We start from the raw sequence: 26,713 nt of genomic DNA, 5'->3' as shown, positions 1-26,713 counted from the left end.
CACGACAACCTTTATCAAGCCGATTTCCCCATAAAGAACTCATACAGACCAAGGTATCCAAGTGTGGTCCAATATCGCCAACCGCAAATCTTTACAGGCGCATGGCAACCTTCCACCCCTTCCCTCGTCTGCCCTACGAGCTGCGGATGCAGATATGGGAGATGACTGTTGAACCCCGCGTGGTCAACACTGAAGTTCAGTACGACCGCAAGACACGACAACTGCCTCTAACGACGTCCACGCCCATACCCGCTGTCCTCCAAGCATGCCAAGAAGCTCGAAATCACGGACTGTATAAGAAATGTTTCTCTGAAATAGCTGTGCCTAGGTACGGAGCGCAGTAAGTGACTATTTCTATCGAGCCGAAATGATGCATGCTAAGTGGCGATGCGCACCGTAGATACATATGGGCTAATCTTGAAATCGACACCATCGATATTGGACAGTCTTTCTTTGAAAGATACGAAAAAGTCGCCAAGTCCATCCGCTACCTCAAGTTCGCACGCGAAATGCAGGCAGAGTGGTTCTACTACGGGGAAGTTGTAGACGTCCAAGACTTTGTCAACGCGAAGGAGATTTGGATCGTGCCTCTCGATGGACTCGGCTGTTGCATTAATGCTACAGAAGAACACCTTTGGCCTTGCGGAGAGGAAAACGTATACTACATCGACCCTGAGAATCCCGAACGAGTTTTCCGAGGCCCTGATGGAGAATGGGAGATTGCTGATCTGTATGGACCCAAGGCTCCATGATATTGCGATAGCCCGCCGTTGGCGAGCTTGCCGACGAGCCCGCTGACGAGCCCCTGGGAAGTATCGCAATAAGAAGAAACATGGACGAAAAGCCAAGTGCGACGACATCTGCTATCGTGGCGCCTTTAGCTTCGCCGGCGTACAGAACGGCAATGAATGTCGGTGCGGCAGCTACGTTGGCGGGAGCTGGGCGAGTGATCAAACGAGCTGCGATAAGCCATGCACTGGCGATGAGAACACGATGTGCGGAGGATCTGGGCTACTCAACATTTTCAAAGCTGAGGAAAGCCAAGAAGCTGTTTCCGCTACCACGTCTGCCACTGCCACTGATACTGCATCTAAAAATGCATCTGAAACTGCCTCTGCGACCGCTGTCGTGTCTAGCGCTGCTGCCAATAAACTCGGTGTGATGATGAGTGGAGACTTTTGGGGACTACGAAATACGTTCTAGTCGATCAATGTTCTACTTGTAGCTATTGTGATAGATACACTAAACGGTACGATCTATATCCTAATCAAATGTGAGAGCGGAAGACAATGTCATTGCCTCTCGACACGGGCGCGCTCACCGTAATCGGAATGTGTAGAAGTTTGGCACTAGGTAAGCGGGTATAAAAGGCTTGCGTTCCACGACCCGTTCATTCTCGCATCACTACCAAAACTTTCCTTCGTTTCTTCAAAAAGATGAAGATGCGAACGCATGTCTGATGTTTCAAAACACCGATATCAACATGCTATGTGGCTCTCTTCTCCGCTCGCCCCGACACAAAACCAAAAAAGGTTTATGTCCGACTTCTATGCTTCGCTTCTCCACTCTACCAAAAAGACTCAAAGTCCAAAACACCTGCAGACTTTCCTTATGTCGGTCCACCAGAGAGACCCGGGCAACCCCTCCATGACTTCGATTTCACGACCTGCGGCTGTTAAAACCAGAGGGGGTGGATCCCATGTCTGCGCTGTTCTTTGTCCTTCTTTCCCAAAAATAACGAAACTGTCCGTGGAAAAAGAACATGACCGTCGCTTCTCTCGTGTATAAAAACAACCACTTCCACATCCTCGCTCCTTCCTTCATCGACATACACCTCGTCGGTGTTTCACCAAAACGATACGCTCGAAGTTCCATGTGGTGTTTTTGTACCAAAATTCCTGAGATATCTAGACATGTTCCTGCTGTCTCTAGACTGCGCAACCAGAAACATTGATATGTCGAACCAATGTCTGTCTTCCCGCTCTTTCCTCCAAAAGCAAGCGTGGTATTCAAAATCCCTCACTGCATAGCCACGCAGTCCAGAACCGAAAGGAAACGCATCAGAGAATCATGTTGTTCGACTTCGACTCAAAATCCCCCATCCAGAGTATTATGATCTGGTCTCTTGTCTCCGCGAAAGTCTGAACACTAAGAGTCAATGTTCATGCTTTATGATGGAGAACCACCAAAAGATGTCGTCACGCGATGTATGAGAGTGTCCCTCGTTCAAACAAAAGCCATAGATTATCATGCTTCTGCTTCCTCTTCCTCCATCACCGCACTTGCTCGACCAAACAAATCAATACAAATCTCCACTTCAATCGAAAACAGTCGGATGAGAACCTATGTGTGCCTCCAAAAACCGAAACATTCCATGCTATGTGTTCCTGGGCTTTGTCCTCCCTCGTATAAAAGATACCGAGTGCAAATGATATCACTTTCTATCGCTTCACATCCCGAAGAGTATCAAAATGCCTCAGAATACTTGTCATGGCTGTGCCTCAACGCATAAGCTTAGCACATACTACGAAAAGCAGGACAAAAGCCAAGACATTCCTGTTGCATGTTGTTCTGTTCAGCATTCGGTCGAGCTGAAAGCACCCTGCGGTGTGGTGTATAGCTGTAGAGTGTACCGAGTACAACTAGAAAATCTCAGAAAAAAAGACATGTGTCAGTCTTGCAGATATGTAGTATCATGAAGTACCAGTATCGAGTCGATGATGCTGATCATCACCATGGTCATTCCTCGTAATTGCTCGTAAACGTCAATGGTTGGTGATCGTAATGTCTCCAGCTTCTTCGTTCGACATAGATAAAGGGACAGTAAACTAGAAATGCATTGTGCCATTTGTGTCTTTACAGCATCACGACTGAGCTCGACATACTGGAATCCGTCACAGCCCCACTAGTACTTAGCAGCCACGCTCTCTCAAAGACAGTCACTCTTCTTCGACCTCTTAACCGCAGCGCGATCAATTCTAGGGTCCAACCTATTCATAAGATCACTCTTATGAGGATTTGTAGTCGATCTCGGCTCGCCTCTCGTAGAACTGGGTGGGTCCACTCTTGCGTCTGAAGATCACAGTCTGTTAGCATAAGCGCACGCCGAGACTGCTGCGCGCTGAGCACCTTTGCGAAAGACGTGTGGCGAGCCACCTTCAACGAAAACATGCGACAGCCTGCGGAGAGTGAACTTACGGCTTCGGCGGCGAGATATGCGGTGGAGTTCGTCGTCTGAGTCGGGCGAGTACCTTCCCGACTCTGCTGAGTTGTCAGAGCCGTCATCGTACCGCGGCGCAGGCTCTGTAGTAGCGCGGTTCGGAGGAGGGTATGGGTCTGGTTCGACGTCCTCATCAAGCATGTTCAAGACGCTGCTTTGATGCGTAGGTTTCGGTTGGTGATAGGAAGGTTCGGGCTGGCTGTAGCCGGGGCCACGAGCCGATACTTCGTCTGGCATATAGGGTGTCGCCTGCTCAGGTGGGTCAAGCTTCTGGGCAGCCTCGAGACCTGAAGCGCCGCTTATCGAGCCGCGGAGGCGGTGAATGTTGGGGTGATCCGTGTACTTCATCGATTCTTCGTCCGATCCGACGGTGAATACGGGATCGAGCTTGTTCGCAGCCTCTAATCCGGATGAGCCGCCGATTGAACCGCGATGTTCGTGTGGAGGGTTTGGGTCATGCTGGGATTCGTGTGGCGGGTGCCAGGCGTCATCAAAGCCTTGCGATGGCTGCCATTCGGCAAAGTCTTTCTCGGCTATACAGCATCAGCATTGATTTGGGCAAGGTGCTGAAAAAAGGAATTCGTGTAGTAAACGTAGTCATTTGGAATACTCAATCTCACCCGTGCCGTCTTTCTGCGCTGTATGAAGTATTGAGCGAGCATGAGCTGCGACGTCAGCGAGAACAAATCGAAGAGAATCGGTAGGTACGAGGAAAAGGGTATATTGATGTTGAAGTGCTCAGTGTATCGTCTATCTACGCGTCTCGTAGCCCGTACCGCCAACTTTGGATGTAGGATCAGCGCGGTGGTCTACGTCCGAGTCGAAGCGCGGGTCCATCTTGTTGCCAACGTTTGTGGAATGCGGTCCAGCGTTTGTAGAGTCGATCGCCGTACCTCTGTGGTCGAGGTCAGAGTCGTACCTGGGGTCGACCTTGTTGCCAATGTTGGAGTTGTGCGAGCCGTAGTTTGTGGCCGTGGTGCCGGTCGTGTTCATGCGTTCGCGGTGGGCATCGGCGTCAGCAGGAGTAACACCGGCGTCGGCAGGGTGGCCTCGGTAGCCTCGATCCCACTCGTCGACTCCCTTGTTGGCAATCTCCTGGTTCTTGGTTGCGCTCGCTTTATCGCCGCTCGCTTCGTCGACCATGGACATGGCATTGCCTCGGATGGCCTCGCCAGTTCCCTGGGTCTTATTAGCATGAGTTCGATGTCGAGGTAAGTCGAGAGATTGGAGTAAAGCGACGATGTTGAGCTAGGCGCATGCATCGCAGTGATAGAGCCAACTTACGTGAACCATGCCCACGCCCTTGCGGATAGAGTCGCCGAGAGTCATGTTGGATATGTGGGTATTAGGTGTATTATGGATAGCAGTTGAGAAGCTTGTGTAGTTGTGGAGAGACGCGTATAGGTTGGTGTATCAAGGTGTGTGTTGAGAGTAATCGTGGACAAGAAGCCAGGAGGGGTGCCGAGATAAATACTCGACGCGGGCAGTAGCTGCCACGCAACCTGCTTCTGGGTTTGCCATGATGTGCATCGTTTGCGCGTAGTTTGGGAAAGCGCATTGCGACATAGGCTCGACGATGTGATGTCATGCTCGGGATTTCAAGGACGCGCTGCCCGCAGGGATGAACTAAGCCGCATTGGGGTTCCCACGCGTCGAGCATGACATCCGGCACGTTGCGGTGGGCTGCATGGCTACGAGGGCACCTCATACAAGGAAAACACCTGAACGGATCTGGAGACTACATTGACATTAGGGCACCTACTTTGCAGGTTTATATGTTTATGTAGGCTGCAGACCTGTTTAGCTTTTTCCTAGGTTAACGTAAGCGCATGTCATAGATGAATGCATCGAAACGAATACGGGCAGCAAAACCTTTGCACATACAGTTGAATGACAATGTCTAGAGGTAACATGTCGGTCTCCGCCGTCATTTTCGAGTCGGTCATGCCAACCTGCCAACCACACCGATACGCCGAGCGGTAAAATGTTGTGTATTCGAGCACTTGAGGTACATTAGTTGACAACGTGTGTTCATTCATTCAGACTACAGAACACGACCAGAGCCACCTTGCAGCCCCATGACTAGCGACCGGAGTAAGGATTTCGAGCATCCCACTTCAGCCACTCTCAACTCTCGGCATTGTATACTTCAGCATGCCATATTAAACATGTCCACTGTGTACTTGCGCTCTTCGCTAATAGACCATCTCGAGGCGGAACATGAAAGGGGAGAAAATTGCACCAAGGAGGCCAAGTATGGGGATACTGAAATCTTATTCTCTCGAGGAGGCTTTCGTAACGTTCATAAACTTCTATGTCCAGGCATGCGACTTTTCTGTCCTCAACTCCATGATCGTACCACCTCTAGACCTCGTCCATGCCACTGCCGTCCTATCATACCCATCCACCAACGCCGTTTCCCCGGGACCGAAATCATCTTCGCGTCGTTTGTTGGGAAGCCTCTTAGGCCTTGCCGGCGGTGTAAAAGTCCGAGAGAGCCGTCTTCAAGCGGGCGCTCATTGTAACTTCTCCGGATCTCACCTGCGCAAAGTCAGTATATGCCTCATGTGCACGTCGTAGAGTCAGAACTTACCCAAACGCGTGGGTCGTAGTCGATTGGCGTACAAAGTTAGTATACGTCTCACATGCGCTTCGTACAGTCAGGACTTACATTTCTAGAAGATGTTAGTATCTAGCTGCAGACTTCAGAGCAAAGGGGGTGGCTGCTTACTTTGTTGGGCTTGTCTTCGCCATCTGGGTTACCAACCTGTGTTAGCAGGTAGTCCTTCTTGTTGAGGACGTAGTCGCGGACACCGGAGAGGTAAGCCCATTGCATATCGGTGTCGAGGTTGACCTTGACGACACCGTATGAGATAGCCTGACGGAAGTCGTCGACGGAGCTGCCACTGCCACCGTGGAAAACGAGGAAGACGGGCTTGTCATCCTTGGCGTTGGTCTTCTCCTTGACGAACTGCTGGTGCTTCTGGAGGAGCTCAGGGCGGAGCTTGACGTTTCCGGGCTTGTAGACACCGTGTACGTTTCCGAAGCCGGCAGCAATCGAGAAGTATTTGGAGACTTCCGACAGACTACGTACGAAGTCAGTATGTGTCTCACATTGACTTTGAACAGTCAAAACTTACGTCTTATAGATGTCGTAGATGTCCTCTGGCCTAGAAAAGAGTTAATACAGCTCTTTAGTGGGATTTGTAGAGGAAAGTGACATACTGGGTGTACAAGCTGTTGTTGTCGACGTCCTCGTTGTTTACACCGTCCTCCTCACCACCAGTGATGCCGATTTCCATCTCGAGGAATTGCTTCATGGGAGCAGCACGTTCCAAGTACTTCTTGGTAGTCGCGATGTTCTCCTCCTTGCTCTCCTCCGAGAGATCGATCATGTGGGAGCTGAAGAGGGGGACGCCTGCAGAGATGCCAAATTAGTAGTTGTCTCGATGTACTTCGTACAGTCAAAACTTACCGTTGGCCTTGAAGAACTTCTCATCCTCATCGAGCATGCCGTCCAACCATGGCAGAAGCTTCTTGGCGCAGTGGTCGGTGTGAAGAACGACTGGGATGCCGTATGCGGGCGCAATGGCGCGGATGTAGTGGGCACCAGCGATGGCACCCTGGATGGAAGCATTCTGGTCCTTGTTGTCGACGCCCTTTCCGGCGAAGTATGCGGCACCACCCTGGCTCATCTGCAGGATGATGGGGGACTTCGAGTCGCGGGCGGCCTCGAGAGAAGCGACAACGGTCGAGGAGGAGGTGACGTTGATGGCGGGGATAGCGTAGCCCTCGGCCTGGGCGTGCTTGAAGAGGTTGTAGACATCCTCACCGTAGATGACACCGGTCCTAGAGGGGGAGATGTTAGCTTCAGGTCGCGATCATGCGAGCGGGGTCGATGTAACTTACTTGCCGTTAAGGACCTTAGAAGCCATGTTGGTTGTTGTATCGGGTATGTATCGGGTATGTGTTTGAGTGTTCAATGGAGAGTACAATTCAGTGTCTGAAATTGTAGGAGAGTGTGGTATGGAGAGAGAAGTTTGCGCAATGTTGAGAGCTATCTAGTTAAAGTTCAAACATGGTAGTGGGGTTACCGGACCACAAAAACCACCCCGCTACTGTAATGACCGCAGCAGTGACGCAGCGCGCAGCGTCGCGCCAGCTTCCCTCACCAAAGTCGACCTACCCGCGCTCGAGTAAAAGCAAACATCACCCCACAAAAGTCCCGATACGCTATATCTGATACCATGACCTTTGGTTTGTCAAATTCTTTTCACACCGTGATGGCGCTGCGCTGAATCACCACACTCCCAACCGTGGGTGATGGCAGTGCGCAGTGACATGCGCCTGGTCTGATACACGATGATGCTTCACGGCCGCGCTCTGAAGTCATGGCGGGGCCGCTTTCGCTCGGCAGCGCGGAAGTAAAGTGGGCTGTCTTTTTCACATTAGCTCGGTGAAGCATCATCGCAGTCCACAGAGGTGACATGTTGCCCGAGTCTCGCCGCAAAACGCTGTCGCTTTACGCCTCGAATTACCGAGCCAGCCACTTCTTCCATGTTACTCAGCTCCGTCCACGCATACGCCAGGTCCCACCAATGAAGTCACTCTGATGATGCTGGATTGTACACATGCGCGATATCGTGATCGTGATTGAGGCGTTGTCTGATTGTTCCGATATGCGGAATTCTACGTGACATGGATGGCACAGGTATATCTTTACAGCGAGGCGGAGGAATCCTCGGAAGGTGTGGTCTGGGCCTCCAGATGTCCGAGGTTGGGGTCTGGGGCTCGTAACAGCCGGCTGATGCAGCCTCATGATTCCGATGTCTTCGCTCTGACTCGGATGTTCCTCACCATAGGCTCCTCTACGCCAGGTAACCGTATCTCCACCTTGAATGTGCCCAGCTGCTTCACACGCGATGTGTCGCCCTCCTCATGCCCTGAGAGGAACTTGACGTCCGCCTCATTCAGTATCACGCGAGCCGCCTCGTCGTTGTGGGCGAGCGCTCCCCTTATGGTTGCAACCAGATCTGCAGTCGAGACGGATCCGTAGATGGCGTCTACATTTGCCTTCTTGCCCATCGCGGCTGCGGTCAGGATATCTGCCGCACCAGACGCACCCATGCGGTCTCTGGACTGGCTCTCTTGCTCGATCCGTTGGCGGTAGAAGTCGATCGTGGGTGGTACGAAGGCGTCGAGGAGTTCCATAGATCGTTCAGGCTGTCTTTGTTAGTATGCGTAGAAATGGCGGTTCGATATAAACATACGCTGAGCACGTTGATCTCAATCGGCCGCACGTAGTGCTTTGGCTGCTTCGCGAAGTCGTCCTCCTCTTCTTCGGCCTCCTCCAGATTCAGTCGTACGCCATATGTGAAGTCACGGGCCATGTCGACATCCTGCGCCTTGAGCTGCTTCATCTGGGTAGCGGGTACATAGTCGGCGACGCGTGCGGGGAACCATCGGTTGCGCATGAGAGACGGGTTGAGGGGGACATATGAGCCTTGGACGTATTAGCCATATTGACTGGTGATGTTTGTAGTCAGTTTGACAGCTTCAGTGGCTTGCCAGAGCGCACATGTCAAACTCCTGCAGTAGCTGCATCGTACCTGCGCGACCAAATCTTGGCACATCCTTCAGCAGCTTCACGATAATGTTGCGCTCTGCCTCCTTCGCCTTCTTGGAGATGCTGCGAGCCTGCTGGGACCCCCAGACGTCCAAATTCTGCCGCGTCACCCTCCTGATGCATGACGTGCACTGCGGGAGCAGCGTGGACGTCCTCAGCGAAGCCATTGTGCGTGTCGTTGTGAGATTGGATTAATCTCAAGAAAAATGCACGACGTCCACCAGATGTGGAGATCCTTGCGGCGGAGGGCGGAAGGTGCGAGTGGCCGGTGCTACTTGCCGTAGGCTCGGCATACTTTGCGCCCGCCTCACAAGCAAACGACAGATGACGGCCAGCGCAATATCCCAAGCTGGCCAGCAGTCGGACCATGGCTTCTGCAGCAGTCAGACACACCCTACGCCATTCCCATAGCATCTTCGCCGTACAACCTTAGCACGACCGAGCACAGCGTTCGCGACACCCTACACGACCCCAGTTTCCCCATCCAATCCCGCGGTAGCGGAAGTGACAAGCGCCGCAAGATGCCTGAGAAGCCCCTCACAATTGCAACCTACGCCGCAGGAGCCTCCCTCGCCGCCATTACCCTCGTCTACGTCTTTGGCCCGACGTATTTCCTCGACGACGACGCGAATGCAGCCAGCGGCAAGAAGAAGGGCGTAGTCGGCCTCAGCAATGCCGCGAATGACTGCTTCATCAATTCGGTGCTGCAGGCGCTCGCCGGCTTGCCAGACTTGCGCATATATCTCATAAGAGAGACGTATAGGCGCATGCTCGACGGTCCCGAAGTTTATGATGTGGACCCTGAAAGACTCAACGCCGAGACAGGGACCGCGAGGCCCGCAAAGCTAGAGGGTCTGCAGCGAGGCATCCTCACCCATGGACTCAAGGAAATTCTCGACCGGCTGAACGAGCGACCCATATACAAGAAGACTATATCTCCCCAACCCTTCATCCGATCACTCGAGCATGCATTCGGTACCCGCATTAGCCGGCAACAACAGGACGCGCAAGAATTCCTCCAGATCGTCACCGAGCGCCTATGCGACGAGTACCACGCCGGCGGAAAGGCCAGGCGACAGGCTACACGGGCCGGCGTTACTATCACAACCGAAGACGGCGCATCGGAAAGGAGGGACATTGAACGTCAGTTCGGCGCAGCACCCCCTGAGGGTTCTAGTAGCCATGGCATAGAGGAAGAGCCGGAGGACGATGAAGTACCCGCGGATGAGGAGGGCTTCCCGTTCGAAGGCAAGATTGAGTCGCAGATTGAGTGCCAGACATGTCACTTCAAGCCGAAGCCTTCCGTATCGACCTTTGTCACCCTGACACTCAACGTACCTCAAGCCTCCTCCACCTCCCTCAACGCCTGTCTCGACGGAATGCTCAAGGTTGAATACATAGACGACTTCAAGTGCGAGCGCTGTCGGCTGGAACATGCGCTGAGGAGCAAAGACCACCAGCTCTCGCGAGCCGCCGATTCGGATGCACAGGCTCTGCTACAATCAGACATCGCGAAGATCCGACAAGCATTAGAGGACGATCCCGAGAACCCGCCTGAGGGCGTTGAGCTTCCGGACTCGAGCCAGGCACCCAAGCGTCGCATAGCGCGCCACATGTACATTTCGCAATTTCCCAAGGTTCTTGCGATACATTTGTCGCGATCAACGTTCGCCATTGGCGCTGCCTCGACGAAGAATCTCGCCAAGGTTGCCTTTCCCGAAGCTCTACCACTGGGTGGAATACTACACCGGAAGAACTACCGTCTTCTAGGAATGGTCACACACAAGGGCAGCCACAATAGCGGTCACTACGAATCCTTCCGTCGTCAAGTCCAGCCTCTTCCGTTCTCCACGAATGCAACACTCGGTACTGAAGGCGCATACAGCCGGCAGGCCAGCCCATACCCGTCAGCAGCACCATCGGTAGCTCCTTCAGCTGTACAAAGCCCGCGTATATCAGCACTTAATCTTCCCAACACCATCGACCGTGGGTCACCAGTCCCATCGACACCCACACTAAACTCCCCCTCAACACGGTCGCTGTCCTCACAAGAGACCATGCCTGCGTCCTCAAGAGGGCCAGCACCAACTTCTGCACCGCGCATGTCAGAGTCTGATCCACTACAAATGGCATCCTCTTCCACCGGAACAGGCACCGGCAGCGAATCCTTATCACGTACGAGGAGCGTGCGATCGCTGAAAGAGCGCGCATCGGAGAAGGCCTCATCGATAAAAGAGTCGAATCCCTTACGACGCAAATCGAAGAAGACAAGCAATAGGTGGTGGCGTATAAGCGACGACAAGATCAAGGAGAGTAAGACATCCGAGGTCTTGAACATGCAGAAGGATGTGTATTTACTATTTTACGAGCTGAACAAAGTCTGAGCCAGGTCTGGTTGGCTAATGTATAAAGGAACGACAGGCATGCGGCACTGCAGTTTGGAGCGATACCAGTAGTGGTGATGCAGCAGAAAAGCCTGGATCAGATATCACTCGCTATGAAAGCGAGACACGAATGAAGAACGTGTTACATAATGTAATCGACGCAAGCTGTAACTTTAATCATCTTTTCCCTATACTCATATCTATGCGCACTTCCCTAAACCACTCACGTTGGCCATGCGTCGTGGATGCTACCTCTGTCTCGTGGCTTTATCAGCGATGATATCATTGGTCAGACCCCACGTGGCCCTCCTTCCCCGACGATAACCACCAATGGTCAGGCTGCCCAGCCTGCAATGCAACGACACTGATGCTACGCTCGTAGTTTAACACCACACACCCCTCATCTGTGTTGACCGGTCACCTGGAAAGGGAATCGCAACACATATCTGCTCATCCTTGGGCCTTTGGGATCGCCCAAAACGCGCCCATTCACAACGGGTAGACCAAGACTAGCAGGCACAAAAGTACGAGCACTGTTGAATCGATTCTAGCACAAAGCTGTCTTTCATCAGGCTCCCCAATTTGCATCAAGATTTCGAGCAACAACAGTCATAGCGACCAGCTTATGTACTGTAGCAATCGCTAGTATTGCTCTAAGCCGTCCCTTCCTTATTGCAATCCAAGCTTCAACCCAATATAAGCAACATGCCAAGCCTTGAGACAGACGAGAGCGCCTTCCTTCAGGCCGTAGGAAAGCAGACCTTCACGAATCCGCCCCACGTCCTCATCATCGGCGCAGGAAGTCGCGGCACAGCCTACGCGGAAGCTGCGCAATCTTCAACAAACTCCATCATCGCAGCAGTATGCGAGCCAAATGACTACAAGCGCGCCGAGTTTGGTCGCAAGTTCATCTGGGGTGATGGGAGTAAAGCTAAGGGTCACCAAGCATTCCGCGGTTGGAAGGAATGGAAAGAGTACGAGATGAAGAGGAGAGAAGAAGAAAGAGCTGGACGTGATGTGGAGAAAGGCATCAATGCAGTGTTCGTATGCGTGCTCGATGAGATGCATGAAGAAGTCGTCTGTGGTCTTGCGGGTATGGGAGTGCACATATCGTGCGAGAAACCAATGAGTACGAGACTGGAGAGCTGCATGAAGATGTATAGGGCACTCAAGGCACCGGTCGGTAGGGGTGAGGCCAAAGAGACAATCTTCGGTATTTGCCATGTGTTGAGGTACTCGCCGCACAACATGTTGCTGAGACATTTGGTACTGGAGAAGGATGTCATTGGTGATGTGTTGAGTATTGAGCATGTTGAACCTGTTGGTTGGTGGCATTTCAGTCATTCTTACGTCAGGTATAGGATTCTTCTCTGTTTCCATTGAACTTCGATGCTAACGAACGCAGGGGTAACTGGAGGAAGGAATCCAAGACTGCGCCATCTCTTCTCACAAAGTCCTGCCATGACATCGACTTCCTCATGTGGATGCTCTGCTCACCTGGCCCGAATGCCGAGAATGCGACACCTCATCTACCCTCATATATCACATCTACGGGGTCTCGCACATTTTTCCGTAAAGAGCGCAAACCGAAAGCAGCAGGCTCGGCCACAAACTGTCTTTCCTGCGCATACGAGCCAGACTGTGACTACAGTGCAAAGAAGATCTATCTTGAAAGGCACCTAAACAACGGCAACGCAGACTGGCCAGTTAAGATTGTGAACCCTGAAATCGAAGACATCTACAAGACTTCCGGTAAAGAGGCAGCTGGAAAACAGCTTCTCAAAGACCTGGCTGAAGACTATAGCAATGAGACACCGATTGGTGAAGTTGAACGACGACCATGGTTTGGGCGATGCGTCTGGGAGTCGGACAATGATGTCTGTGATGACCAGATGGTGACTATTACTTGGGACGATGATCCAGTCGGAAAGGACGATAATGGCACTCCCATGCTGCATGGCCGGGGCGCAAAGACTGCGCAGTTCCACATGGTCGCATTCACAGAGAAGCAGTGCGAACGGCGGGGTCGCATCTACGGCACGAAGGGCGAAATTGAGTACGACAGCACCAACATCAAAGTACACAACTTCTCAACTGGGCAGACCAAAACTCACAGCCCTCATCTCGCAGGCGGCGGTCACGGGGGCGGAGACGAGGGGCTTGCGCGACAATTCCTCATGGCGGTTAACGCTGTAGACTCTGGCGCCATGCCCGCGTCAGACGCTCAGCGGAAGTACCTCGGATGCGACCTTGAAGAAGCGTTCCGGAGCCATGCCATGGTCTTCGCGGCCGAAGACGCTCGAACGAAGCGCCAGGTGGTCGACTGGAAGAAGTGGTGGACCGAGTCGGTGGAGTCGCAATTACACGAGCGGTAACTACCTGGCATGATGACAGTTCAGGCGGGCAAGGAGAACACGTCGGGTAGTTTCTTTTCGGTCGCCGAAGATGACGGCAAATGTACGTAGGCGCCTACACCAAGGCATGACCATAATGACATCGGATGAGGCTCTTGCGAAGCTCATGAAACTGAAATGAGGGCTGCCAAACCTCGCGCCAATCCGCTGTCAGCGCTCGATGAAGCAATACTAGCCCCAGGCACGTTTGACAGTTAAGCTCCGCTTTCAGGCAATTAACGGCCATTTCCCAGCCGGTTTCGGCTCGTCTGGGCTATATTTGGTGATCATGCTAAAGGCTAATACTTCCGCTTAGGGGTGGATATGGGCGCTTAATAGACCATGAGGCTCAAGGAAGACTATGGGTAGGGCTGGAAATTTTCTCCACGAGAGCGTTTCCGGGTGCAACGTTTGATAGTATGGGCGCTTGGATTGGCAGACGGGTTGGGGCCAGTCAGATTGCACGGTCTGTGGTACATTGGACGAGAACGACACTCGCGCTGTCTTCGGGAGCGTCCGAACGTCAGTTTGCGCTGCTTCGTAGGTCATGCTCAAGACGCCGCTGGGGGCTGTGCACAGAGTCGAAGTCGCATGGCATGGCGGATGCCAGCGCAGCAGGTGGGCGAGGCCCGAGACCCGGAAGAAACTTGCTTGACAACAACGCGGTGAACGCGTCGACGTGTGGGCGGTCTAGGAAGCGTGTTATAGTCGTGAATTGACTCTCTCCGCCCATTGTGAGTCACTCGTTCGTGCATGGCGGGCATGCGGGAAGACGCATATCGCTCCGCAGAAACGAAACGCTAGAGCGTCGTGGTCCAATCAAGCCGCCCTCGTCCATCGATGACTCTTAACGGGCTGCAGCTGCCCCACGCAGCGCGGGACCCAGCACGGACGACACGGCAGGCGCTAAGCGGACAACACCACGCCCGTCGATTCGTCCCTTCGCGCTGCCAACGTCAAACTGCCGCCCCAGCGCCCATCGAGAAAAGTCCCTCAGTGTACTACGACACTAGAACTCTGCTATGCGGCGCCGAGGCTGCCGGTTTCAGGTTATCCAACCGCCCCATGTGCAGGCGCGTCGCTGGCCCGCTTACCGCTTCGGTATACCACTTCATCGCGCCAGCCATTGACAGCGCAGCATTCCATGCCGCTACACTACATCGAGTATGCAACGCTGCAAGAATAGCAGACCCAGAGTCGTTCGCTAGCCACGTACTCGCCCAAGCCAAGCAGCAGCCACGCTATGTTTCAGACGCCTTGTGAGGCTCGAATGCTGTAGAAGGATGCTCTGATACTGCCGCCAGACCGCCAGAACGTAGTCTACCGGTCCAAGTCCCCGGGTGCTGGCCCTTCGATGGATCGTGTTTCAGATGTTTTAGCGCGAAGTGGGCGTTGGTTCTCGTGTCTCTACGCGGGGAACAGTAAGGATAAGAAGTCTGTCTGCGCCGCAATCAGCCAGTCCATCAGCTTCTTCAAGCACTTCATTTAGAGCACTGCCCGACGAGTCGATCGTGTCTCATTTCCTTTCTTTCTCCATCTTTTGCGCTTTTGTCTTAGACACCTAGAGCTGGCCTCTTCTATTAATCGCTATTCGATAATCTCTTCCTGTTACTATTCTCAGTCTCCACAGCGTAAGTCACTGCTTCATTCTCGAGTCGGATCATTGGTGCTGATTGGAAATAGTCTGGTAGCTTCACATCTTTCATCATGTACAGCCGTCAAACAACACCCCCGACTGCTCCCTTCAACTACATCCCGGGCAGCGTCGGCTCGGACGTCACATACTACTCCCAAGCCTCATCACCAGAGCCTCACATCTCTGGCCCTACTCCTCCACGGTCACCTGTTCGCCAATATGGACCTATTCTCCTCCCCAAGGTCCGTATGCAAGATCAGGTTGCCGAGCCCACCAGTGGCCCCATCAGACATCGCAGGACGACGTCTACTTCTTCCAGTATCGGCTATGCCTACAGCCCATACTCACGGCCAGCCTCGATGGCGCGCCGTGGATCCAGTCCTTTCAACCACAACATGCACAACGTTCACAGCCAGTTGACTTCTCCTGTCTCAACTGCTTCCTCATACGACTTCAACCTCTCTACCCTCAACTCTCCCATCACATTCGCACAGCAGCCTGAGCTTCCTCGTCGATCCTCATATATCGGATCGCAATCTCGCTCCACGTCAGCTAGCCGAGCCCGCCATGATCGCTCCGCCTCTGCTGGAAGTGTTGATGAGCAGGTCATCAGCCGGTATGGCTTCCCCACCTACCGCAACATGCCCAGCTACGTCACTGCTTCAAGCGCGCCTCAGTCCAACTTGAGCCTTGTCACTTCCCTTCCTTCTGCATACTCTTCGGTTCAGGACATGCCCAGCTTCACCTCCACCTGCTCGCAAGACTTCACTATCCCAGAGTTCGAGGCTGCACCAGCTGTGCAGTACCCCTCCTTCACCGATGTTAGCTTCGACAGCTTCCAGCAGGTCCCTGCTACGTCGTCTTTGGTTGAGTATCTCTCTTCCGCCAACCCCTCCCCATCTCTTGTTCGCCGCGTCACTAGCGCACCCCGCGGGATCAACAACCACTTCTGGTGGGACATCCGCAACCTCCGCAGCTGGGAGGACTTCAACATTACCACCATCAAGTCCATTCCCTCGGTCCTTCCTCTTCTTGAGGTTCCCGTCCCTGCCAATTACCTTCCTCAGCCTTGCCGCCAAAATCTGCAGCCAGAGAACGAGTCGGCGCTCCAAGACATCTGCACCAACTACTACGCCAACAAGGTCAATGCCGCTCTCAAGGTCGCTCAGGGCAACTCTCACATGGTCATGCGCTCCATCAAGCCCGTCGCCGGCCAACGCACTCAACCAGAGTTTGTCTCCAACTACCCCTCCGACTACGAGAAGACTCTCTTTGGCGACAGCCGCGGCCGCGTCGTCGGTCTCGTCAAGTGCTACGACCAATGGAACACCGGCATGCGCAGCGAGTCACCACCCAAGCAAGTCCTCTACCTCCAAGGTCTCGCCCACCTCCACCGCGTGATGCGCGAGCACGGCTGCCGCTACGGCTTCATCATGACCGAGATCGAGCTCCTCTGCGTCCGCTGCGGCGGCCCATCCTCCTTCTCCACCCCCGACCCCACAACCGTCAACGCCCAAGCCGGCGTCCCCATCTACGGTTACCTCGAGACTTCCGCGCCCATCCGCCTCTCCACATCTGGTTCCCACCCCGAGACCGGCGACATCCAACTCACCGCCGCTCTTGCTCTCTGGTACCTCCACATGCTCGCCAAGGAGAATCCATTCGAGGGCATGGGTACCTGGCGCATGGACGTTGGCGGCCCGGCTGCACTGACCAGGCAAAACTACCTTGAGAAGGATGCTTGGATTCCTAAGCCGCAGCTTGGTGAGAAGAGGGAGGCGAAGAGGGTTAGGGGTTGGGTTTTCCCTGACGAGCCGCTCAGTAAGAGGGAGTGTGGAAAGGGGAAGAGGGGTAAGAGTGTTGGTTAAGAGATGGGTCTGGTAATGGGTTATGGGTTATGGGTTATGGGTCACGGTTATGAGGTATGATGGGACGATGGAATGGGACATGAAAACATCAGCTGCTGGTCAGCATAAGCTCTGCTTCTTTCTTGCATTGAGCGGCGTTTTATCTTCTTGGGTTTAGCAGCATTGCATGGCGTTCTTTGATTGGGTAGCATTTACATGGCGCGCATTATTTTACAGATCAGATAGTATCTACACTAGTTCAGAAGCAATGGTATTTCTCACCATCAATATCTTGGTTCGCATGCTCGGTCTGGGTGGTGTGGCTGGTGGCTCTGAGTTGGCGCTGACGGCTGAGCCTTGGGTCTACGGCGCGCATCACGTGTGCAGGCTTTTTGGGATGAGCCTTTGGAGTATAAATACTGCGCGGGATTCTGGTACTGAGACTTCTTCATCATACTTCTTATTCTGCTTTACCAAAAACTATGGTAATTGCAAGCTATGAGAGTCCTGCTTCTTTCTCCAAAACAACATTATTGTGAACCGATGATTGTCTTTCTGTTTCCCAAAACGATTAGGAGAGGTATGATGGCTGCGACTTTGCTTGTCCCACCTTCACATTACCCAAAAATCGTCGACGCACGGCACATGGAGGCCATTAATCTGAGCGATCACGAAAATACCAAAAACGTCGAAACCTTGGAAGCTCACCCGTTATGGTCTTCCGCCCTGCCTTCTCACTTTTAATATCCTACGCAAACTTACGATGTGTTCGGCTGTTCTCGAAAAACAAAAGCATGAAAGTCCTAGCTGATGAATGTGCTCTCTCCGTCGAGCATATAAAACATCTCTCGGCCTCTCTGGGTTCTTCTCTTCTTCATTACACCTTTCCCTCAAAATACCAAAAAGCCCAATTTCACGACACATGGAGAGTTCCGCTTCTCAAATGAAAAGAGCCATACAAAGATGCTGTCCTCCGCTTTCTCTTCTCTATTTCGCTCTTCTACCCAAAACCATTGGATTTCTCAATCATGAGGGCTCGGTGGTCCAAACAACAACAACGCTAGCAACATGCTGTTCTCCTCGTTTCCTCTGGGCAAGAAACATGTTCACTTTTTACATCCGTAAAACCCAAAAACCGGATGCCTCAACGACATGGAGAGATTCGGTGGTCCAAAATACAACAGTGATAAAGTCTATGTGTTGCTTCCCTCGTCTTTGTCCAGAAACAGCAGCAGTCAATACCTATTGCTGCAAACCCCGAAAGCTTGTACCTAATATACTATGGAGAGGTTCGGCGGTCCGAACAGCACCACCTTAACAGCATGTTGCCTTCCTCTTTTCTCCTGGAAACATAATGACGGCAGATTGGTACATGGACACCGACATTTAGCGCGCCTCATAATATGGAAAGATTTTGCGAACCAAACAACTCCAAGATCAACGCTACGATGTCTTCCTCTTCTTTCCTCGGAAACAAGGAGTTAATAGCATCTCTTATGAACACCGAAATTACGTTCGGCTTACAACATGACGAGGTTCGGTGGTCCAAACAACAGCAACACTAACGCCATGTTGTCTTCCTCTTTCTCCCTCGAAAGAAACCCTGATCAATTTCCGCTTTTCGCAATTTGAAATGAACAGGCTGTCTTCCTATGAAAAGCTCCTGCGACCCAGAACACGAAGACGACAAGGACATGTTGTCTCCCTCTTCTTTCCGCGAATCCAAAACGACGAAACTTATGTATATGGTCTGTCTGTTGCGACTAGAACGACGAAGGTAGTGTGCACATGTTCGCTGGAGAACGAGACGAAAAAAATACGCGCGCTGATTCCCACATGGCGTTGGCGCCTGGCTGTCCTTCCACTAGAGATGGTTATAAGAAGCTGTGATGTTGGCTTTGCTGGTTCTGCCTACCCCACATCTGATCACCCGAAAGTACATGGACGATATTGCATGTCTGGTAGCGTCCGCTCGACGGCTATATAGACCCCTCGCTTTCTTCGGTTTCTGGTTTTCTACATCGCTTTCGCTGTTGTCTTCTCCAAAAGGGTGCTCAGTCGATGCCATGTACGTGTTGGCGGCTTCAAAAAATCAAAGCGGACGACCCTATGGAGTGTCGTGCGCCGTCCAAATTTCCAAAAGCGTGATCAAAAATTGGGATGACCGAAAATTTGGAATCGACGGATCCATGCGAGTGCGCTGGAAGATGAGCGTACTTATCAAAATGTACCGCGACGCTGATATGACGCTGTGGTGCTGTCTGTCTTTCGACATAACGAGAGCAAAACCAAAAGAAAATACTACTGTGGATGATGGCTGTTCTAAAACGTCACCCCAGTCACCGCATGTTCGAGAAGGACGTTGCGTCTCTTCACTGTCCAACTCGAGGAGCCACCGTGCGCTTGTGGGCTATATAAACACCCTCGTGTATCACTTCTTCTCTTCTTTATTCTACATCCTCATCGAAGGGACTCCAAAAAGGAGTTTGCACCAACTGATGTTCTTTTCTGCGTCTTTGCTTTCTCCAAAATACAAGCTGGCCAATCCGATGGCGTTGGTCAGACTGCTCTTCTTCAACAATGTCGACACCATTACCTTATGGTACTAAAAGCATATAAAAGAGCCGCGATGTCTTCTCGGTCTCGGCGCTTCTCCAAAAATCGCGAGACAATATCCATATGGCGTCGATTGGGCACTCGTTCCTCTCAAAACAGGATTGCAGTCGTGCATGGCTGCTCGAGAGATGTACTTGGGATACACGCCTGACTTCTTCGTTCTTCGCTAAACGACCAAAAGTACATAGCAACATGCCATGATCCCCCAGGCGCGTGCGATAGCGCCCTAGTGCTTATCCACAGAGATGCGTATAAAGACCGTGTCTGCCAGCTCTTTCTCTCTTCATCATCTATATCCTCGACAGAGTTACCAAAATGGCATTACTGACAAGCGATGGCTGCGTCTGTCGCCTTCCTCCAGAATCTACACTTCGAATATACGATGACGCTGTGTCCCAACTTCTCTGAAACAAATTATTGAAAGAATCATGCCATGTGGGAGTCGGTCGGCAGCCCGAAAATGGCTTCAGACCACCGCATGGACCCGTACGCGTGCATTAGGGTACCATGTTGAGTGCTGCTACCAAGAGGGACAAGTATAAAAAAGTCTGCTTCTCCGTTGTAGTTCTTACTGCATCACCTGCACTCCAGTGTGTTCCAAAAGCTGTATCCACCGCCTGATGGAGAAGGATCCTTTGTTCGACCTGAAATAAAAACGTCGTCAAGTTCATGTGCATGACTGTCTCGCTGGGTGTTCGAGTTGCGAGTTCCAAGTATGGGCAAATGAAAACCATGGAGCTGTTCGCAATGTTGGTCATAGCTATGCTATTCCGTATCTTCGAATCGAATATATCAAAAAGCCCTGATTTCCGTTTCATTACATGTTCTTGGTTCGCCTCTTGGTGTATAGATACTTCCATTGTCGGATTTGTGCAGACCTCGCTCACCTATCTTCTATATTCTTCATCTAACAAAAGTGTTGCCGAACCTCAGGATGGAGGTTCGGAGTGTTCTCATCAAAAGGTCAGGGTCAAGGTCGTGATGGTGTCTGCCTCTCCAGCAATCTCGCAGACAGTCTGGGATGAGATCGTGCCGCTGGTCGCAATTTTTGTGAAAGCTCCATGTATTTGATGCTAAAATTCTTTTCAAATTTTCAAATACGGGGAGCTGGCAGTCATGGTTTCGTCGACTGCGCGTTCGTTTTGGAGCGCCAGGAAAGCACATGTATTGTGCTGGCATGTCGCCGGTACCTTGGCTGTGGCGCTGCGCACCCAGCGAGAATGCTTGCTGCATGTGCGAGCGCAGGCCTCCGGTGATTGTGGGAAATACATAATGGTGTGGTAGGCCAGCGGTGTGGTGCGGATGCACTTGGTCCGGCAGTGGCCGTATCTGCCGATAGGTTCTAGGCGCAGGCGTGAAGGTCTAGATCTTGTGCGAGGACGAACACGACGAATGGGTAGGAGCCTGTCGTGAGATACTTACTGCTTTGTGTGTTGCTTCAGGGTCCTTCATATGTTGATGGCGCCTGCCGTGTACGCTATTCCGATGATGCAGGGCACTCTAGATCGAATGGTAAGTATGAGGCTGCAGGTACGGCTTTGTCTGCGAGCTAAGGCGCCGCTGTTCGCCAGTGAACACTGTGCGCATTATGAGAAGTCGGCATCCGCACGATGCAAGTTGGTCGCTGGAAGGAACGACGTCGGTCGCGTGTGGTGATGAGTAAAAGCATGCATCGTGGTGGTGTTAGACAGGGAGAGTGCATTGACCGCCCCGTGCGCTAACGATGCTAGGAGGGAAAGCCGCGATTCTGATCCACACAAAATTAACTACTGCCCCTCCATCATCACGTCCCGCACAAGCTGCACAAGCCCGACGAGGCGCAAAATCGAGGGAAAAAGCACGCGTGCCTTTATCCTGACACAGTCCCTCCCGCCAATTCTTACCCCAACGCGCTGCTTGCGGGTGCAAAGACAGCAGGAACCTCGCCCGAACCCCCACTGCCCTTTCTCACCGCACCCACCCGCCGTCCTGCTTAGGCCATCTCCCAGCCCTCCGCAGACGCTGCCGCACATTCGCAACCATGGACGTTGCCGGCCTGCGGGACCGGATCCAGGCGACGCTTGACGCCAACGCCGCCATCAGACAGACAGCCGAGCTCGATCTCAAGCATGTGCGTGTTGAAGGCCGGAATGCTGCCTGCCACGCGGAAAACTGATAGACGTATAGGCCGAAGAAAAGCCAGGCTTCGTTGATGGCCTGCTGAACGTCCTCGAGCAGGAACAGAACAACGCCGTGCGCCTGTCGAGTAAGGATGCGCCTGCTGCTGCCCCATAGGCCCTGGTCACTAACATCTACCCCAGCTGTCGTCTACCTCAAGAACCGCGTCTCCAAGGGCTGGTCGCCTGCCGAGGAATACAGCCAGGCCATCCCCATACCAGAGGAGGAGAAGGCCGCCTTCCGCAGTCGCCTCGTCCCTGTCCTCGTCGCCTCCCCGCCACAAGTGCGCATACAGCTCATTCCTACCCTCCAAAAGATACTCGCATACGATTTCCCCGCCAAATGGCCCGACTTCCTCGACATCACTGTACAACTGCTGAACGCGGGAAACATCGAATCAGTCTTCGCCGGTGTCCAGTGCCTGCTGGCGATATGCAAGATCTACAGATTCAAGTCGGGCGAGAACCGGGCGGACTTCGACAAGATCGTCGCCATGACATTCCCCCAGCTGCTCAACATCGGCAACTCGCTAGCTGGCGAGACGAGTCTAGAGGCTGGAGAGATATTACGGACGGTGCTCAAGGTGTACAAGCATGCCATCTACGTACGACCCCACAAACACAACATGTCGTCGGCAGCTAACAAGATCGCAGTTCGACCTCCCCGCATCCCTCCGCGAACAGCAAGTCATGGTTGGCTGGTGTACACTCTTCTTGACCGTCGTCGGCAAAGAACCCCCGGAGACGTCCCTCCCCGAAGACCTCGACGATCGGGAAATAAACCACTGGTGGAAGGCGAAGAAGTGGTCGTACGCGAACTTGAACAGACTGTTCGTCAGGTACGCGACACGATACTGCGCGCTTCACGCGAGCTCGGCTAACAGGGAACAGGTACGGCAACCCGTCCGCGCTGGGCAAGAACAACGAGATCGACTACACCGAGGTCGCCAAGACCTTCATCACCAACTTCGCTCCCGAGATTCTCAAGGTCTACCTCCAACAGGTCGAGAAGTGGGTCGGAAAGCAAGTCTGGCTGTCAAAGGCCAGCTTGTACTACACACTCAACTTCCTCGACGAGTGCGTCAAGCCCAAGTCCATGTGGACTCTCCTTAAGCCACACACCGACAACCTCATCGCGCATCTCATCTTCCCAGTATTGTGTCAGTCGGACGAGGACATTGAGCTCTTCGAGGAAGAGCCACAAGAATACTTGCACCGCAAGCTGAACTTCTACGAGGACGTAACCGCACCCGATGTCGCCGCGACAAACTTCCTAGTCACCCTCACGAAGAGCCGTCGTAAGCAGACGTTTACCGTGTTGAACTTTGTCAACGAGGTGGTCAACAAGTACGAGGCCGCCCCCGATAACGAGAAGAACCCGCGAGAGAAGGAGGGTGCTCTGCGCATGATTGGTACACTGTCTGGCGTCATACTGGGAAAGAAGAGTCCGATCGCAGACCAAGTCGAATACTTCTTCGTCCGCCATGTTTTCCCCGAATTCCGCAGTCCCCACGGTTTCCTCCGTGCACGCGCATGCGACACGCTCGAGAAGTTCGAACAGCTCGATTTCAAAGACCCGAACAACCTCATCATCATCTACCGCAACATTCTCGAATCCATGGCCGACCCGACGCTCCCAGTCCGTGTCGCCGCTGCTCTATCACTGCAGCCTCTCATCCGCCACGACGTCATTCGCACCAACATGAAGCAAAACATCCCTCAGGTTATGCAACAACTCCTGAAGCTCGCCAACGAAGTCGATGTCGATGCGCTCGCAAACGTCATGGAGGATTTCGTCGAGGTCTTCGCCCCGGAACTTACACCCTTCGCTGTAGCGCTCAGCGAACAGTTGCGCGACACCTACCTGCGTATTGTGCGGGAGTTGGTATCAAGAAACCAGGAGAAGGGCGAAGACAGCGAGTACGGCGACTTCCTTGACGAGAAGAGCATCACCGCGCTTGGTGTACTGCAGACAATTGGTACCCTTATCCTTACGCTTGAGAGCACTCCCGATGTTCTCCTACATCTGGAGACCATTCTTATGCCCGTCATTACCATCACGCTCGAGAACAAACTTTATGGTACTTGACCCTAAAACTCAACCATTCATCTCCGTACTAATCCAATGACAGATCTATACAACGAGGTCTTCGAGATCATCGACAGCTGTACATTCGCCGCCAAGAGCATCTCTGGCACCATGTGGCAAGCGTTTGAGCTGATCCATAGGACATTCAAGGCTGGTGCCGAGCTATATCTCGAAGGCATGCGCGTTCTTCCCTGCTAACCGCGGTAATCTGCTAACCATGCATAGACATGCTTCCCGCGCTCGAGAACTTCGTCAACTACGGTACCCCAACTTTGATCCAAAATCGGCAATACCTCGATGCCATCGTCGACATGGTCAGGACGATCTTCAAGGACGACAAGGTTGGCGGCGTTGATCGCATCTGCGGCTGCAAGCTCGCAGAGATCATCATGCTCAACATGCGTGGCCATGTTGATGACTATGTCCCAGAGTTCATTGGACTTACCATGCACGTCCTGATGAACGATGAACCTAAAGTTAAGTCCTTGAGGATACATCTTATGGAAGTGGTCATCAACTCCATTTACTACAACCCCGCCCTGGCACTGCACGTGTTGGAGACAAACGGCTGGACGAACAAGTTCTTCAGTCTCTGGTTCTCTAGCATCGACAACTTCACCCGAGTTCACGACAAGAAGCTGTGCATTTCTGCAATCTGCTCCCTCCTTACCCTATCAGCTCAGAACGTCCCTGTCAGCGTACAGCAAGGCTGGCCACGTCTGTTGCAGGGTGTTACCCGATTGTTCCAAACTCTCCCCGCAGCCTTGAAAAGTGAGTTTGCATTCCGATCCATCCCACCCGCAATGACTAACAAATGCACAGACCGCGAAGAAGCCAAGAAGGAAGACACCTTTGACTACTCCGCCGAATTCGAAGAAGAGGAAGACGAGGAGTGGGAACAAGAAGCCGACTGGAACAACGAGGCGGACGAGACTGAGGATGTCAAGGATGAGAGTGCCGCTTACCTCGACTTCCTTAACGAGGAGGTAAGAACACCATTTCTGATACTCAAGTCGCAGGCTGACCAAAACCAGGCGCAAAAGTTCAGTTCGCTCGATGATGATGACGATGACGAGCTGGAAGAGGAAAGTCTCCTCGAGACACCGCTTGATAAGGTGGAGCCATACGGCATGTTCAAGCACGCATTGCTCCGTAAGTATCCCGCATCGAGTCACGCTAGAGCTTATGCTGATTGTACTCAGGTCTCCAACAGGAGCAGCCCGCGCTTTACGAGAACCTTACCAAGAACCTCAGCCCAGAGGAGCAACAAGTGGTTCAGGGTGCTGTTCACCAGGCCGATATTATCGCCCAGGTCCACGCCGAGGCTCAAGCTGCTGCTGCCAACGGCCAGCCAGGCTTACCGCAGCAGTAGAGTTGCTCCATCGATAGCATGGCCTTCGTCCTCCAGGAAATGGAAGATCGAGCCTACGTCGCTCGAAACGCCATCGGACAAATCGCCCCAGATGTTGCTGGAGAAGCATGGCTCATGGAAGTTCGCACAAGGCTGTCTAATCCATGTTGGAATGACGTACAAAAATACGGCAAACACTTACTTGGAGTTCCGGCAAACACCATTCGACGCACATACAAGATCGAAAGGAGGAGGCACCACAAGCTATCTGTTGAAGGAGCTGTGAGGCAGTTCAAAGAAGGGGCAAACTAAACACCGTGGAGCCTACATTGAGGCCAGATTTTTCAATTTGCATGTTTTATCCCCAGTGTAGTCTGCAACCTTGTTCAGTTTCTTCTTCGGTCAGGTGGGCCTGCGGAGCAGCTGGACCCCCTCTTTTAGCGAGCATTTTGGCGTTTTGATTCTTTCCCGGGAAGAAGTTTTGAATCCGGAGGTTTGTTCCGGTAGTTGGCTGATAGTCGAGGTGGTGGGGTGGTGTAGTCATGGCGTTGGGTTTGGTTGGTACGAATGTTATGAAAAGAGGAGGACGATATCCACGAGAGGCACCATTGCTTTGGAATGATAATCATGTATGCGTGATGAGGGTTGTTGCAAAGGCCTGAAGGCCGCAGTAGATAGTTGTTTCCTCTTATAGGAGCACATTATGCAAATCCGTTACCTTGATCTGAGACCATCACTTAACTGCAGCATCCCTTTCAATGGAGAGAGTGAACACATTGCAGTCTATGAACTATACAAGTCTTTACTGGCTCGATAGTATTGGTTTTGATACGGTATCTGCGGTTCCATCCCGACCATGAGTATGAAAGATCGTATGCTAGAGGCAGAAATGCTGCTACCTTGTAGGCTGCATGGACATCGAGATATTTACCTGGAGTGATTTGCAGCCGTGACAACAACATGTAATCGACGTTGATGATGCATCCAATGTCCAGTTCCCGGTTGGTTCAATGTCTTCGGTCTTGGTAGATAACAGCAACCGCAGTACCATCTAAACCACAAGTTTAATATCATGTGCTCAAGGCGGAGATGCTGCTACCTTGGGGTTGGTTAAATGTAAAAGTTCGCCTTTTCGGCGATACTCCTTCATCCATTATCCTCTTCTTCCTTATCCGAAGCTCATATGCAATTACCCAGAGTAACGCTCGAAGTCACCCAAAGTACCTTTCAAAGTCATTACGATCGGATCATCACGAGACGAGCGCGCAAACAAGAAGAAGAACACTCGAAGTCATTGCAATCGGATCATCACGAGACGATCTGTACGTCAGATTGGCGAGTTGCTGTCGCCCTGTCGATCGCGAGGGAAAGTCGCGGCGCGCGCGCTATCGATAA

General features: G+C 52.5%; 8 protein-coding genes across 8 annotated transcripts; 5 read left to right on the top strand and 3 right to left on the bottom strand.

Annotated features, from left to right (window-relative positions):
- Positions 1 to 101: 101 nt before the first annotated feature.
- On the top strand, positions 102 to 752 carry J4E87_004858 (uncharacterized protein; the record flags this gene model as incomplete). Its single annotated transcript, XM_049376475.1, has 2 exons — positions 102 to 292; positions 401 to 752. 2 exons carry the CDS (start codon positions 102 to 104, stop codon positions 750 to 752), a joined length of 543 nt encoding a protein of 180 aa, XP_049233986.1.
- A 2,256-nt stretch (positions 753 to 3,008) lies between these two features.
- On the bottom strand, positions 3,009 to 4,549 carry J4E87_004857 (uncharacterized protein; the record flags this gene model as incomplete). The annotated part of the gene is made up of 4 exons (XM_049376474.1): positions 3,009 to 3,072; positions 3,105 to 3,753; positions 3,979 to 4,399; positions 4,505 to 4,549. 4 exons carry the CDS (start codon positions 4,547 to 4,549, stop codon positions 3,009 to 3,011), a joined length of 1,179 nt encoding a protein of 392 aa, XP_049233985.1.
- A 1,134-nt stretch (positions 4,550 to 5,683) lies between these two features.
- Positions 5,684 to 7,155, bottom strand: J4E87_004856 (uncharacterized protein; the record flags this gene model as incomplete). The annotated part of the gene is made up of 6 exons (XM_049376473.1): positions 5,684 to 5,761; positions 5,952 to 6,306; positions 6,361 to 6,390; positions 6,446 to 6,638; positions 6,696 to 7,069; positions 7,130 to 7,155. 6 exons carry the CDS (start codon positions 7,153 to 7,155, stop codon positions 5,684 to 5,686), a joined length of 1,056 nt encoding a protein of 351 aa, XP_049233984.1.
- An 880-nt stretch (positions 7,156 to 8,035) lies between these two features.
- On the bottom strand, positions 8,036 to 9,013 carry J4E87_004855 (uncharacterized protein; the record flags this gene model as incomplete). The annotated part of the gene is made up of 3 exons (XM_049376472.1): positions 8,036 to 8,443; positions 8,491 to 8,723; positions 8,830 to 9,013. 3 exons carry the CDS (start codon positions 9,011 to 9,013, stop codon positions 8,036 to 8,038), a joined length of 825 nt encoding a protein of 274 aa, XP_049233983.1.
- A 354-nt stretch (positions 9,014 to 9,367) lies between these two features.
- On the top strand, positions 9,368 to 11,230 carry J4E87_004854 (uncharacterized protein; the record flags this gene model as incomplete). Its single annotated transcript, XM_049376471.1, has 1 exon — positions 9,368 to 11,230. One exon carries the CDS (start codon positions 9,368 to 9,370, stop codon positions 11,228 to 11,230), a length of 1,863 nt encoding a protein of 620 aa, XP_049233982.1.
- Positions 11,231 to 11,935: 705 nt separating this feature from the next.
- Positions 11,936 to 13,605, top strand: J4E87_004853 (uncharacterized protein; the record flags this gene model as incomplete). The annotated part of the gene is made up of 2 exons (XM_049376470.1): positions 11,936 to 12,585; positions 12,636 to 13,605. 2 exons carry the CDS (start codon positions 11,936 to 11,938, stop codon positions 13,603 to 13,605), a joined length of 1,620 nt encoding a protein of 539 aa, XP_049233981.1.
- A 1,725-nt stretch (positions 13,606 to 15,330) lies between these two features.
- On the top strand, positions 15,331 to 17,127 carry J4E87_004852 (uncharacterized protein; the record flags this gene model as incomplete). Its single annotated transcript, XM_049376469.1, has 1 exon — positions 15,331 to 17,127. The coding sequence occupies one exon, from the start codon at positions 15,331 to 15,333 to the stop codon at positions 17,125 to 17,127; it is 1,797 nt and encodes a 598-aa protein (XP_049233980.1).
- Positions 17,128 to 21,742: 4,615 nt separating this feature from the next.
- J4E87_004851 (uncharacterized protein) lies at positions 21,743 to 25,339 on the top strand (the record flags this gene model as incomplete). The annotated part of the gene is made up of 10 exons (XM_049376468.1): positions 21,743 to 21,832; positions 21,889 to 21,967; positions 22,023 to 22,483; positions 22,533 to 22,717; positions 22,770 to 23,959; positions 24,011 to 24,142; positions 24,193 to 24,738; positions 24,790 to 24,953; positions 25,002 to 25,119; positions 25,170 to 25,339. 10 exons carry the CDS (start codon positions 21,743 to 21,745, stop codon positions 25,337 to 25,339), a joined length of 3,135 nt encoding a protein of 1,044 aa, XP_049233979.1.
- Between the last annotated feature and the right edge of the window lie 1,374 nt (positions 25,340 to 26,713).

The sequence above is a fragment of the Alternaria ethzedia genome (genome assembly GCF_023757985.1).
Source record: "Alternaria ethzedia strain BMP 0044 chromosome Unknown scaffold_9, whole genome shotgun sequence".
Lineage (NCBI taxonomy): Eukaryota > Fungi > Ascomycota > Dothideomycetes > Pleosporales > Pleosporaceae > Alternaria > Alternaria ethzedia.
This window is presented reverse-complemented; position numbering and strand designations above follow the sequence as displayed.